Raw genomic sequence first — 15,545 nt, forward strand, 5'->3', positions numbered from 1 at the left:
ATCTAACAAGGTTTTCGAAGTCAAAGTCCCTACCCTTTAATTCTATACACTACTGACCAAACATACATCCCCAGTTTATGATGGTTTAGATTAATCTAACAAGGTTTTTTTATACTGTCAAAGTCCCCTATAGTTTTAATGTTATACACAATTACTAGTTTTACATGTATATCTGTGATACGCTAGTTGCTTTTCTGTCCTTTGTCGGCAGGTTTTTGTACTATCTATATATATTTTATTTCTAAGTGTTCCGTCACGATATGGCTGAAATATTGCCGATGTGACGTTAAATCACCTTCAGTTGTTGGCGATCTGTAGCCCGTGTTTTATATTGTACTGTGTCTTTTCAGTTAAAATGTTTTAGATTTACAGTCTAGTTTTATATTCATATCTGTGATACTCTAGGACTTTAACTATCCATCATCGACAGATTTTACTCTTTCAAATGTTGTATAAATTGTATAACTCGTCACGATATGGCTGAGATATTGCCGATGTGGACGTTAAATGTTAACTCCACTCACTCCTGCACTAATAAATGTACAGTGTCTAAAATGTTTCAATATTTATTTCATCCAGGCTTTTCGCAACCTTCACCCAAGATCAGGTAAAAGTGAGACAACCCCTCTTGGCAGTGCAGATAATAAATGGAGAAAACAGTGCCACTTTGAAACCTACAGATCCATGTAAGTGTTACTTAGATCTTGTCATGAAGCAGTTCACTTATAATTCATTGTTGTCCTTTTTTTTTCCCCAGTTTACTTCAACCTATTAATATATGCATCCATTGTTTTTTACGTGTGCTCTTTCTTTTCAATTTACTTAATTTTCCCTTTCCAGCATCATTTTGGTGGTCGTTTCAAAGTTCACCTTGCAGTAGCTGCAACATCTGACAGATGTTATCGCCTCATCCTTGAGATCATGGATTTATTCAGCCTTGGTAAACTAAAGGAGCAGAAACATACTAAAGTGAACACATGTCTGTTCTTGGAGACTGTTTCATTCAAAGATGAGGCAACCCTTTACAGACTGTTGACAGAATTCAGAAACAGTGAAATCTCCAAAGAAGAATTCAATCTTCAACTGAAACAGATTAAACAAGCAAACAAGGTATAAGAACAGAATCAGATCTAAACTTTGAATAAACAATAACTCCTTCAGTTAACTTCAACACGAGAACCATTTATATGGTTATATGGCGATTGGCATTAGAATAAATTGACATATATATTATATTTGAAGGGAACTGAAATCAGTCAGGAGGCAGCTACCGATGTATTGGTATTAAAGGAACGACTGAAAGAAAAGGACAGACTGATTGAGGAGCTGAGGACGCAGAACCTATTACTTAGACAGGAACTGGATAAGATGGTATGGTTCACTTGTGTAAATGTACATTCATTTTTCTGATTCTTTTGGGAATCATGCTTACAAATGGCCCCCCAGAAACCTATGCTGGTCAGTTAGGGTGACTAAACATTTGGGTGGTCAGACTGTGACTTTGTTGGTTGTGTGTCATTTTTGATGGTGTATCATTGCTGATAACACTAGTGGCGGTCCGATTAATTGAATTAATCGAAGATTGGTCACAGTGACAAAACGATCAAGCAGTTGATCATATTTTCTCATAATCAAACACAAACAATTTTGGAACCCTTGTTTACATTAACAATATTTTTCACAAGGTTGGTTTTGTCTCTGTCATTAAATTTACATTACATAAGCACTACGAGCTCGTTCAAAGTCATGACTGAATTTATCTTAAAGACTCCAGGAAATTTATTCCTAACATACTAGTCCTCCTTTTAAGTGAAATTTGCAAATGCATTTTGTGCAATTTAAAAAAAAAATACTAAAGGACTACTTGTACATGTTTTTCCATTTTTTGTGTGCAATAACAAACATTACAGGAAATTTTGATAAATAACACTCACCAATCATTTTTGATGATTGATAATGAACCAATCATCAATTATGAGATTTCAACCAATTCCCAACACTAGATAACACCACACTCGGTCATATACAGGCACTTGAGTAAGGCATTAAAAAAGAAAAAGAAAAAAATACCTAGTCTGGAAATACCATTGTCTTTTTTTCAGAGAAAAGAGAAATCACAGCAGCTACAAGAGCATCGGAATAAAGAAACTTTGCAAGAGGCAGAGAGATTGCCTGAGCCTGATGTGAGGATAATTTTGTATTTGGACTGATTATTTTTTTAATAAAGTCAGTAATGAGTTTTCAATAATAATCATTCAAAACTGTCATGTCATGTCTTCCCAAGCATTCACAATATTGCATCTAGTCATGCACTTGTATCAGTTGTTGGTTGTTCAATGCACACCTGGCAATATTCCAGGCACTTTGAAGACACCTTGTAATTAATTTTTCTTATTGATATCATATCTGCTTTAAAATATAACATACATGATAATGCCCACTGTAAATTGTTTATTTTCTAATTTATAGGTGTATGCATTCAATGATAATGATGATGGCCGTGACTTTCAAATAACCCTAGTTCAGGTGAGTTACAGTAATTCCTTCTCAATGAAAACATGCCAACTAAAATGAGTTAATGTCAATGAAGATCTGAAAAACGGAAATGGATTGGTGGGATTGTATTACTCATAAGAAATAATATCATTTGTTAATAATCAGCATTTTCAACTGAATTTTGCCATTTTGCAGAATATACTTCATGAGGAATCGGCACAGGAACATCTTGAGGTTAGTTAATAAGCCCACTTGTACAAAATTAAATTTTCATATTGTTTACCCTTAATGACAATGTTCATCCTGGTGTTGTGTCTGAAATGATTTTGGAATCAACTCAGCAATTCCCTACTTACATATATTAGCATATATTTGATGTGAAGCTGGTAATTTTATTGTCAACTATGGTAAAATTCACTGATTAGAGAATAACAGTCTGCATCTTCTTTTTAGAATATTCCTGGCGTGGAATGTCCAGAGCTTCCAGTAAGTATTTTATTTCAATTTCAGATTCTGTTGTATTTTGCATGTTAAATGTCAGGTATACACATGGTTTGTCAATTGAAACTGAATGTAAATGATACATATTATGATACACTTCATCCAATTTATGTTTCTTTCTGGCTTGAAAAAAGCAGTTCATGTAAGTTTGGCATCATTTTCAGGTGATATCTTACAAAGGAAGAGCATCAAGAATGGGTAGAAAGGTAATTACACTTAATATATTTAATATTAATTTAAATCCTTTAATAAAGATATACAAAAGGTAAAAGAAAACTAAACGAAACGAAAAACAACAAGCATGGAGTCTCATTTTTGGGATTTGTTCATTTTCTGCTTTGTTCTGATTGCCTAGTGGTTTAAACTGTCACTGTTCTGATTAAGCCCATTTCCGGTGCACCTATGAATTTGGAATATTGCTTAAACTAAACAAATCAGTATGAATGATTACCTCTATCACAAAGTTATGGTTTGGTAAATTATAGAGTGGTATTAAAAGAACAATGATGTCATTCATATTCATAAGGTATCATACTTTCTTTATCAGACTCTTCAATCAAGTTCAAATATGAGAAGCTTGAAGAAAACAGCACCTGAAAAGGTAAGTTATAGAAACCTTAAACTGCCATCTGTGAATTGGATATATATGAAACGCTGAAGGTTGAATTAATGATGTTTTCAAACATATATTAATTTTTAGATATTCCTAGCTTTTTTGAGTGGCATTAATTATTTAGGTATTATTTCATATTACTTTAGATATTCCTATTTTAAGATAACAAATGGTTTTATACTGCTTCAGTTTGCTCTTGCCACAATGTTCCACAGTCTATCTGTACATGTCTGTCATTGTAATCATCTTCCCAATGCTAGGTCATGGAAAAGGAATATCAATGAAATGTCGATGTTCATATCACTCAGCCAATTGACTTATTTTCTTTCTACTGGTCATGATGGCAAATAGAACCCTACTTGTACAAGCTTCTATAAGATGGACAAATAACATGCGGACAAATCTATTTTCAGGCATCAAGGATTGCAGAAAGTGAGGAAATGGTAAGTTAATAAATATCTCTACTGCTAATTAATGGCCTAATTTTTTGGTAATATGTGAATACTGGTATGTTGTAATTGATATAATTTTTATGTAAAACAACATTTTCTTTCAGGCTGAGTCCTACTTGCAAAAAAGGAGACACATGAATAATGAGGTGAGCAATTATGAAAAGTGCTAGTCTGTACATGTATTAGGATTTTCTGGGGCCATTTCCAATGTTGCTGGGGCGGTGTTGGTAGCCTAGTGGTTAAAGTGTTTGCTCGTCACCCTAAAGACCTGGGTTTGTTTCCCCAAATGGGTAAATTGTTTGAAGCCCATTTCTGGTGTTCCCCGCCATGATATTGCTGCAATATTGCTAAAAGCGGCGTAAAACCATACTCACTCAATCCAATGTTGCTGTACTGCAGGTATCAATTTTGTCATATCTAGACTGCACCAGTGCAGGTAAAATATTGCCAGTGCAGGTAACATGTTCCACCACAACTGCATGGCATCTAGTGACATTTCATGGAAGGTCAGGGGTCACTGTCAGAGGAGAAATAATCTTGTAATGGTGGACAAGTGGATTTTGCTGTGCAGAAATGGAATTAAACTTATGAATGAACATGTTAGTTCAATTGCAAACATCTATCAAAACATGCGTCAGACATCAAGTAATGTGAACTTTTATGGAGAGAGTGAAATTGCCCAAGAATATCCCTCACACACCTGTTAAAGAATCATCCATGTCAGTGATAACTATAGGATTGTTGATAACATGGTTCAGCCAGATGGTGGAGCCTGATAAATCATTTGTTTGCACCGGAATCACCCCCTGCTGTACATAGTTGCCAATATTTAGATGACAAATAAACATTAGCAAGAAGAAATACATGGTTCAATGACAAACAATGCTGTGTTATTGCTGTGTGGTGTATCAGTGTTATTTATGCTATGTATCAGTGTTATTAGCTATGACTTATTGTCACACAGCACCCAGTATATATTATGGATCATCAGTATCAGTGTTATTGGCTATGACTTATTGTCACACAGCACCCAGTATATATTATGGATCATCAGTATCAGTGTTTCAAGCAACTTGTGTGAAAGATATTTCTTGGTGAAATTTTTAATTAGAAAACTCTGAAAATAGACTACAAAAATAACAGTGAGCTGACTAGTCCATTGTACTAACCATGCATATCATGGATTTTGTCCATAGATACCCCCCTGCAAATTCAAGGTTGGAATGATTGTGGAGGCATTAGAGGATGACGGCTTTTGGTATGTTATTATTGTCATCATTGTTCAAAGAAACTTCACATTTGGAAGTCATCACAAATGCATGAGTTACATCAATTCTTATGATTATTTTCAGATAGATTTGCTAAGGTACTGATCATCATTTGACTCAAAATCAATAGTCGGACCCTCTTTCATTCTGAAACTTCTTGAAGGATAATACTTTTTGTGTCGCTCAAAGAATTGCAGTAGTTTATTTTTCATACCTGAAGCGATTCTGCATATTTGGCAAATCTACAACAACAAATTTGATAGGTTTGAATCTAGCAAAGATAATTCCCATCTCTCTGGTTATTACTACAGTTACTTCATTTCTGCCCTAGTAGTTACTTGAGCTATAGTCTGTAGTGAAAGTTATTGTTCAAGGAGGATATAGACATTTCAGTATTGAAATTAAAAAGAGGTGTTAATTTTTCCAGGTAGAAAGTGTTTAGTGGTTTGAGTTGATAGGACTTTAAGGTTAACTGTTAACATGCATACACTTTCTTTTCTGCTGTCATATCGACTAAAAATGAAACCAGGAAAATGTCAGTGGAGCATTCTTAAGTTAAAACAAAACAGTGGAGATAAATATTTGTGTGAACCTTCTTGTTTCCATAAATCATAATTCTTTTTATCTTGATTAAAAACAGGTATAAAGCCAAAGTATTGTCACTACAGAAGGAAAGAGTTAAAATACATTGGACTGGTTATAACTTGGATGAGTGGCTTTCAACAAAGAAGGTCAGGTTTGAGGTATGTCTTCTTCAGTGAGTACAATGTATTTCCTTGAGATGTATAAGTAAATGTATATGTAAATGTTTTATATCACATTAACCTCGCCGTGAGCTGTGAGAGCTGTGAAGAAGCTACATATTTATATTGTTTGAGATTTTCACTATGATGTTTTACACTTTGTGAAAGCCTACGAGAATAAATACACATATTGTACATGTTTGATTTAGTTGAAGACTGGTGACAAGGTTGAGGCTCCATGGTTGGTGCACAGAGCAGCTCGATACCCTGGCCATGTTGAGCGTGTTGATGGAGGTATTTCTAACATTATACAAATAGCCTATATATTCAAATTATGATTCATTTATTTTAAACCTTACATTATAATACCTTACATTGCTTATAAACTCACTCACTCACTCTAATATATTTCTAAAGCATGTTGAATGTGTTTATACCTGAAATGAAAAGTGTTTTTCGTGTTTTTCAGAATATGTGCTAATTGAATTTAGTGACATGACAAAGAAAAGAATTCATTTCAAGTATATTGAGAAGAAAACGTAAGTAATCAGATTATTTCAACTCATACAATATGAATCCATTCCCTCAACATGTTACATTACAAAGTAACTTGTGTATTTATTCAGAGGTTAGTTGTTGGGTTTTTTCGGTATCCAGGAATGCTCTTCTGTGCCAAAGTTTGCTTTATGTACCATGTAGAGGCGCAATCGCGCGCCACCGGGGTTTCACCCAACTCAGAGTTGCTAAATCTAACAAACTGCAGGCTACCATAGTGCAAGTACTCAAGGCATTGTTCGTAAACTCATGGTAAAGTTTTAGTCACATGACATGTAATATCTGTGAAGTTTGTCATTTCTTTATAACTAAGAACTCACTGTCGCTGTCACATTTAGGTCAACATTTATGCAATTAGTCACGAAGTATATATCTCTGCCTGTTGTTTCCCTGCCGCCATTTACCATGTACAATTAACCTTCCTGGAATAAATGAAGCGTGGATGCCTTATGCTGAAGTTATTTTCATTGGGAGGGCTCGGGGTAAAATACACTGCTGTCATATGTGTTTTTTGTTTTCTGTGACAGGAACCATCTCTGAAACCAAACTGGACTTTCAAGACAACCGGACACTGAGATAAGCCCAAGTTCATAAGTTTGAATTATCAAGTTGGAAGAAATCTTGTATAAAGAAATCTCTATCTTTATTTCTATTTCTTCTTGATTTATGTTATGTTAGGTATTTTAATTCTTGAGCAGCATCCTACTTCTGGAAACCCTTTACCCTACAACTTTAAGTTGTTTTCAATGGGAAAACGTTATTTAATGAAATTTATACTAAACTCTCCATAATGTTTGCTGAAGTAAAACAATTCTGCTACATGTAACTAAAAAAAATAAATCTGCCAGAGTTTACACAAGTTCAATTGAAGTAGATCCCAAAGTGCAGATTTACAGATTTCTGTCATTTGTATTTTTTCTCGGTTTCCATGAAAACGATTTGGACTTAGTCTCAAAAAGAAGGGGTGGATTTTGTGTCCGAGTCACAAGTTGAAAACCTTTCAATATATTTCAACAGAACTTCAGCAGAGTATATTTATAGAAAATTATATTTTTCATCTCTGATTTCAATGGAAGGGATTTGGATGTAGTCTAAAAAAAATCAAGTTGGACTTTAAGTAACTGCCAGATGATTTGTTTAAAAATTTTGTTCTTTTGTTCAAATATGTGGGGCCAAAGTGGGGATTTGTCATCATATATATATATATTTGTATATGTACAGCATGTGTAACTGTAATGTGGTCTATGGCATTTATGAAACAATACATGCAGTTATGTTTTATGACCTTGTTTGTGTTATTTTCCCACTGTCTGATGTTAAATCTGCTTTCTATATATGAAAGTATATCTCATCTTGATTGAATTGTTGGATTTCACCAAGTATTCTTATATTTGGCTGGCCTCATTAAAAGGCTGTTACATTTTTTAAAGTCACATTTACTTGACAAATCTGACAAAGAGCAATTCATTTAGACAATTTTAATGTGTGCAGGTGTACAAATAATGAAGGCTCTGCTTAATATGGTTTCAAGGATTATGCATCTGCTATATACAATTCAGTGTTCCACTGTCCAGTTAGGGTGATTATAGAAGCAACAGAGGCACATAGACCATATTATCAATCTTTTCTGCAGAAAAAAAATTTCTGCCAGAAATTTCTGCAGGAAAAAAGAATTCTGCCAGAAATTTCTGCAGAAAAAAAACATTCTGCAAGAAATTTCTGCAGAAATGCAATTTCAGAGCCAATTTGTGAGCTTATGAAAACATGAACACACTTATATTTTTGGATTCATCTCCTTGAGATCTTTCCAATGATATAAAAAATGTTTTTGTAGCATGCTTCCTTCTGGGTGTCAAGTTAGGACTGGCTGGCCATTCCTAAGTTGTCCCGCCCGGCCTAAATTATAAAGATGTTAAAGAGTAACGTTGACAGAAGCACTGTACCTCGTTACCAGCATCCCAACATGGCGGCAGGTAAGATCGTTTCCAAGTGTATACAATGAACATTATTCAGCACACTGATAAACGTTGATGGTGTGAATACATCGAATGCGCTGAATTTGCTTATTAATGGCTATGTGTTGAAGAATAAGCATTTAAAAAATCGCGTGAGGATGTCGGTAACTCAAAGTCTGGATGTCCTGTAACGTGCAATGAATGATGCTAGTAACACATACTGTCCTGCTTTAATCGGTAAACAGAAATTGTCGATTTATGTTTAAATACAAAGAAGATTCAATATCAGTTCTTATGTTTTACACAGATGTGTACTGCTGCTACATTAACAGTATGAGCGACTTTTTCTGTGCACCGGAGAGTTGTTGCTTGCCTTGAAGCACGGTGTGTTTAATCACACTATTTATGTGGCGTTTCGTTAAACTTGAACGGATTTAGACGTGTGTGCCAGTTGTCCATTACGCTGAGAGTTTTTTCATTGTCTCTCCTCAATTCGGACATTTGACATGTTGCTTTCGTTGCATTGTTGACGTCTAAAGTACATTTTACAGCGTGCATTTATTGGGTAGGGCTGAATACATAAAGCTAAATAGTCTGTCAACCTAACTTTAGGGACTGCATATTTTGCAAATATATTTTTTGTTATTCGTTTCAGTGTAAAAGTGTTTACATATACCTTCATGTTTCTCCGTAACCTCGGGAACCTATTATTAATATCACGGCGATCGCCTATTCAAAAAGTTACCTATAAAACTATACACATGGAACTTGATTAAACACCCCCGATTTTATTTTTTCATACTGCGATGAAACTGATCAACCATTAACATTAGTATGGTTACTGGAAAGCTTAAACTCCATTGTTTCCTGAAAGTTGACATTTTGGACTAAACAATAACAACAAAATCATGAAAATTTGCAATATTTTAATTTACAAAATGACACGAAAACGTCCACGATGTTTTGTCAACAAAATGTATCCCTGTACAACTATGGCGCTGTAGAGTTCCAAAATGGGAGAGGTGAGAGGCTTTCAGTCTTATCTTCAGACAACAAATCACATGAAGAATGTTAATAGCGTGCATATCCACCTTGTGCACGGATGACTACTTTGACCCTCCTCCTCATGCTTGTCGGGAGTCTCCGGATTCGCTCAAGAGGCAGATGCTGCTACTCTCGGCGCAAAGTTTCTTCCAAACATGCCAAATCCAGTGCTTGCACTCGGCATCCAAAAATGATCCAGACAGGCTCCAATGGGTTCAGATCCGGACTCATAGCACGCCATGGAAGTTTGGTTACAGTGTTGTTGGAGAAAAATTGTCACAAGTCGGGAACGATGTGGTCGGGCGTTGTCATCCATAAATACAGGGCGAGTGGCTAATGGATGGTTATCAAAATGTGGCACAAGAACAGGATCCAGAATGTCCCGGATGTCGTGGTCGAAGTTGAGATTTCAACGAACAGTTACCAAGCCCAGTTTACAATCATGGGAGAGACAACCCCAGACAATGACAGATCCACCGCCGTAAGGAACTGATGCGCTGATGTTCTTAGGCTCATAGACACTGTTCTTGGTCCCCACACGTGAATAAAAAGTGACTCGCATGCAACCAATGCACCTTCCTCGATGACGTCAAATTCCAATGACTTCGGGGTAAACACCGCCCCAAATGAGCTCTCTTGTGAAGATTGGTCAAAGCTGGACACTTGGTCACCCTTCTTACCCCCCATCCCATGTGCATTTATGCGGTTTCTTACAGTCCTATTGCACAGACGTCTGCTGGGGAGCCATAGGTGCTTCAGGACGCCATTTGTAGTGAAAGTGTGTGCTTATTTAAGTTCTATGTGTGCATCTTTATTTTTTCGTGATTGTCGTGATCAACTCAATCTAGGCATGGGTTCAATTGATGTAACGTCTGAATATTTGTGAAAACAATAAAGCAAGGTTGGGTACAATATATTCTCAATTGTCTTTAAAAATTATATTAGAATATTGTCGTCTCCTGGTGACTTATTCAATTTAGCATCGTCTATTGCAGATATAATTTCTACTGCTGTTATATCATAAGACAGTTCATCATTTACACAATGAGTATAATGTTCATAACTATGTTCAGGAATATAGTTTCCAATATTAGCATCCCACTGCTGGTCACAGCCATCATGTGAAACAGGATTGAATAAACCTGTAAAATATGTAAACCATGTTCCTGGTATAATATTATTCTTATCATATCGCCAAGATGACTATTTTTTTAAACCTTTAAATATTATTCATTAAATACATATTGACCAAATAAGGGATCACTTGCTACATTGTCAAAGCTCGTAGGTACATGGGTGATACCATTTTTCTTAATCAAGGGTACAGCCTACCAATCACGGATGCAACCAACCATAACAAGTGCTATTTTAACGGGTCTGCGTTTGGGAGGTCTGCGTTTTGGGCGAATACCTTCTGATTACTTACGTCACATGTTTATTGAACACGTCACACTTCAATTCTGGGCTCACAAAAGTGCAGAAACTCTCCGCACTGTGGCCACTTTTTGACAAAGGATTTGACAAAAATAAACATGCAGGTGTCATGAATATATGCTGAGGATGAAAAACCAAAAATGTATTTTTCGAAAACTCAAAATTTAAACTACCTCGCCCATGGGCAACCGTTTTCGAATGTGGCTCACATGATTGAAAGCGGCGTTCTCCCCTTCGCTTGTATCATGATGTTAAACTGAAAAGAACATATCAAAAGCACAACGGGTTACAGTCGTGCTCCGGCGGGATATTGCAGGATTAAAAAGGACAGGGCAACAGAATTTCAAAAAGACATCCCTATTACAAAAGGGGCATGCAATGACAGATTTGCAAGTTTCAAGTTATCCATGTATATGATTCTTTAGGGCCCAAAGAGCACAGTTATTTCAATTAACCTCGACATAAAATAGAAACTAAAAATAGCTAAGTGTTGATATCAATCGTTGTATTCTTTGTACAGAAATCGTTTGAAGGAAGTACAAAAAGTGTTCAGTCTCAGAATCTTCTGTTCTTCCTGGTACTGTAAATACCCATGGTCCCTAGTATGGTGATCTACCTTCAGTTGTTGGCGATCTTTAGCCTGTTTTTATATTGTATTGTCCAAATTGTACTAATAGTTTTAACGTTCCCCACTAGTTTTAGTTGTTATTGTGATATTCTAGTTGTTTTACTGTCCTTCGTCGACAGGTTTGTATAATATACATGTCTTCCATTTCAATGTCACATATGTTCTCGTCACGATATGGCTGAAATATTGCCGATGTGACGTTAAATAATAACTCACTAACTCACTCTGTTCTCTGAAATTTTGCAACAACTTTGTCCATGTGAATGTCAGCTGTGGATGATGTGTTCATGCGAAGAAATCAAGAAGTCGTCGACACTTCCTGGCATCGGCCCTCATAGCTTCTTCCCATTTCCTCTTGGTGCATTCCTTAGTTGGCATTGTGAATTTGTAAACCATCGTCCTTACTTAAACACTGATAGATAATTGTTGTCAAACTTTCAAATTGCAATGGGAAGCAACTCTATTGTTTTGTTTTTTTAAACCCGGATCGAGTGACAGTGTCTTCCAAATAACTTACCACTGAATCTTGTTCAAGTGTAGTCACTCTCCATCTTCTGGGTTTTTGCTGCTGTTTCCTGTGTGGCTGTACTACATAACACTATATCAGCTATATAGACTGATGAAATTTACAAATGCGTTGTTTTCATGGTATTAAAATGTTCAGCTCAGTCAGGATACTTATAATCCTACATCCTAATTGTCTGCATGTTGTGATGTGTATGAGCCATAAGGGCTGTGTGGGTCAAGCAGTGTGGAAAATCGTGTTTGCTTATAGTAACCTGATACATTCTGGTGCCACGATGGAATTTCTGGAGGTTGGGATGTGTCATACGGATTACTGGATGACACTTTCACCGTTTCTGTGAGATCCTAAAAGATAGGCACATTTCTTACATTTGGCTTAGGACTATAGAACGTTAATTAGGGAAACATTTACGGGTATAATGGAATAGTCCACTGCCTAGAGTAGAGTGCGCCTGAAATGGGTTCGTTACTGAGAAGTTTGGAGGGTAGGACAAAATCACATCAAGACATAATCCCACAGGACAAAATACCATAAGACAAAATGTCTGCACACTTCGGACAAAATCCCAACAGTGTGAAAAATGACATACACTTTATTTTGAAATAGATATTTTTATTTTTCCTCATAAATAAGCATTATAACATGATTCAAGTCATCATAACTCCCATTCAACTCTCATACTATAATATAAATCAACACAGTCGGATTTTTCCTCATAAATAAGAATTTATTGACCACATGCACACCCGATGAGATTGTTCGGAATAGCCCAACATCATTGTTTGGAATAGCCAGACGAGATTGTTCGGAATAGCCCAACGTCATTGTCTGGAATAGCCCGACGTCATTGTTCGGAATAGCCTGACGTCATTGTTCGGAATAGCCCAACGTCATTGTTCAGAATACCCCGACGAGATTGTTTGGAATAGCCCAACGTCATTGTTCGGAATAGCCCGACGTCATTGTTCGGAATAGCCCAACGTCATTGTTCGGAATAGCCCTACGTCATCATTTGGAATAGCCCGACGTGAGCATTCGTGACCAACTCGTGTTATTCCGGGACAAGCCGAATAGCGACTCGTGCCCTTCTGGAAGGATTTCATACTGGCGCATGAACATCAGAACTATTTTAAACAGGAACGATAACTCTATTCTTGTTTGATTCCAATGGTACTTGGAAGTAATCATACATTGTATTGCTTGTTAAAATTTTAAGAGAATGAAACCTTTCTGATACAACTAAAAGGAGAAAAGCTTATTAGTTACAGACTTATTCTGACGTAATTATTACCAGATGTTCACCTTATATTTCCAATTATATTTCTAAATAGGGTTTGATTATCTCAAATGGGATTTGTTTTATTAAATACGTAAATAAAATTTATAAAACCTACATTAAATCCAAAAGCAGAAACTCAAAAATGACTTTAAAATATCTCTCAAACTGAACATTCGTGTAACCTTGCTGTCATACTCCAGGTGGAATTTTAAATGAATTCGCTGAAAAATATATGAAATGATCAAACACAAAGTCAGACTAAAATATTCCCAGAGATGTGAAGTATGTGCCCAATGTTAAAGATTAAAGTTGATTAGTTACATGCAGATATATGTCTAATATTATTGTTTTGAAACTCGTAGCGATATATAATTACATTTCCTAAACTCGTTTGTAGCGCACGTACAATCTCCATAACAAGCCCGCAACATCGTCAGAAATACCCTCAGTTGGACGCATGAGAGTCGTTATGTAAACAAACGCACGTGCGTGTATTTGAATCTCTCACCGTCAATCGTATGATTCTTATCAAAAACTTCATAATAGGCAGCAAAATTATGTTAGCTAAGTTCTTTGTACTTTCAATATGGCGATATATATTTTTCAGGATTATTTAAACAATGACATAATGCCATAAACGATTGAAGGACTCGGGATTACTTTTACCAAAGCACCGCAGTCATTTACGTATGGCTTACTATAATTGCCATCGCGTAGCGCGTAAAAAAGAACGACGTCGTCAGCGACGTCGACCACGACGTAGCATAAAAGAGACAACGTCGACAACGACGTCGTGCAGAAATACACAAGAATGATCTACGACAAAAATACAAAATCGACGTCGTCCAAAACACTGGTTTTCTACAAAATGTAAAATAAGTCCACTCAGGAAACGAAATATGACATTTGTACCAGCGGGTTGACATGTGAACCGGCGGGTTTAGTGAGTGAGTTTAGTTTCTTCAAATGAACCTTTGATCAAAAAGCGAAACTTATTAAACTTGAAGATACAAATGACAAAGCAAGCCTAGATACTTCCGAGGCCCAAACGTTGTCAGCTGAATCAAACAAAAGTCGACAGACCCAAAACTATTCAGCTCAAATGCGCCAGATTCAGGAAAGAAGATTGTTACAGCTTGCTCAGTCTTGCGGATACACTATACAACAGGTGCCTAGCGTTAGTGACTGCTTCTTTACTGCGTCAGCGCTCCATCAATCAGGAAGTATGACTGCCACTCAATTGAAAAAAAAAGAACTTGATGATAATTTAGAAGAAAGGATGAATGAATACATTGACTTTTTTCCTATCAAGGAAGACAGTAATCGAGAAAAATGGCAGGATTATTTACTGGAAGTAGAAAAGCTGAGTGAGGCTGGTTACTTCTCCAACAGAGATGCAGACTTCCTCCCTCTGTCACTGGCAAACTGGCCAGGCCAATGCATTCGCATATTTGCAGCAAAGCATCTGTCCTTCTCATTGACATTACGCCAACATCGATTACAGGAGTTTCCGACCACGATGATTCATGCATGATTCCAGCAATGCCATCTACATCATCAACACACATTTGCCACGACAGTACAGCACTGACGTCTGCTTCAGCAACATCAAGACAATTCAATCGCCGATTCTGACGACTCTAATACAATTCCCTTTATATTAAATTCTGAGAACGATGTTTTTGCTATATCACAATGTACTTCCATAAACGATGCGTATATTCCAACACCCACTCTTAATATTCCCAAACCACCAATCAAATCAGGAGCTTTCGACACGCCTCAAAAGAAGTAATTATTCATGAAACGTCGAGCAACTCCTGAACCTGGATTTAAAATAAAAAGAAGCACTTAGGACTCTCTGGACAAGAATATATGAATCAGGAAGAGAAAATTATGCGAGCTAGATCTGTAGAAGCAGTCGACTGTTCTAACTGTAGGTACAAATGTTCTGCAAACATCTCTGAAGGAACCCGCCAAAGTATTATTTAAACCTTTTGAAACTTATCCTCATACACAAGACAGAAAGACTCGCACATACTTGGATGAAG

General features: G+C 36.4%; 1 protein-coding gene across 1 annotated transcript; it reads left to right on the forward strand.

The window, feature by feature from the left end:
• The first annotated feature begins 822 nt into the window (after positions 1-822).
• LOC124264177 lies at positions 823-7,580 on the forward strand. The gene is made up of 15 exons (XM_046698917.1): positions 823-1,110; positions 1,243-1,371; positions 2,103-2,183; positions 2,470-2,526; positions 2,692-2,730; positions 2,950-2,982; positions 3,162-3,203; positions 3,545-3,598; positions 4,024-4,053; positions 4,167-4,208; positions 5,259-5,320; positions 5,971-6,073; positions 6,283-6,367; positions 6,543-6,612; positions 7,156-7,580. The coding sequence occupies exons 1-15, from the start codon at positions 922-924 to the stop codon at positions 7,166-7,168; spliced, it is 1,029 nt and encodes a 342-aa protein (XP_046554873.1). The 5' UTR covers positions 823-921; the 3' UTR covers positions 7,169-7,580.
• Positions 7,581-15,545: the final 7,965 nt, after the last annotated feature.

The sequence above is a fragment of the Haliotis rubra genome, unplaced genomic scaffold (genome assembly GCF_003918875.1).
Source record: "Haliotis rubra isolate DU_JTF1 unplaced genomic scaffold, ASM391887v1 Scf911, whole genome shotgun sequence".
In the NCBI taxonomy this organism is placed as follows: domain Eukaryota; kingdom Metazoa; phylum Mollusca; class Gastropoda; order Lepetellida; family Haliotidae; genus Haliotis; species Haliotis rubra.

Excerpts from the sequence above, each read along its gene's own strand:
- LOC124264177 (XM_046698917.1), top strand. The coding sequence starts at position 922 with ATGGATTTATTCAGCCTTGGTAAACTAAAGGAGCAGAAACATACTAAA. Across the intron at positions 3,204-3,544 it reads CATCAAGAATGGGTAGAAAG|ACTCTTCAATCAAGTTCAAA; the intron begins GTAATTACACTT and ends TTTCTTTATCAG. Across the intron at positions 6,074-6,282 it reads CAAAGAAGGTCAGGTTTGAG|TTGAAGACTGGTGACAAGGT; the intron begins GTATGTCTTCTT and ends TGTTTGATTTAG.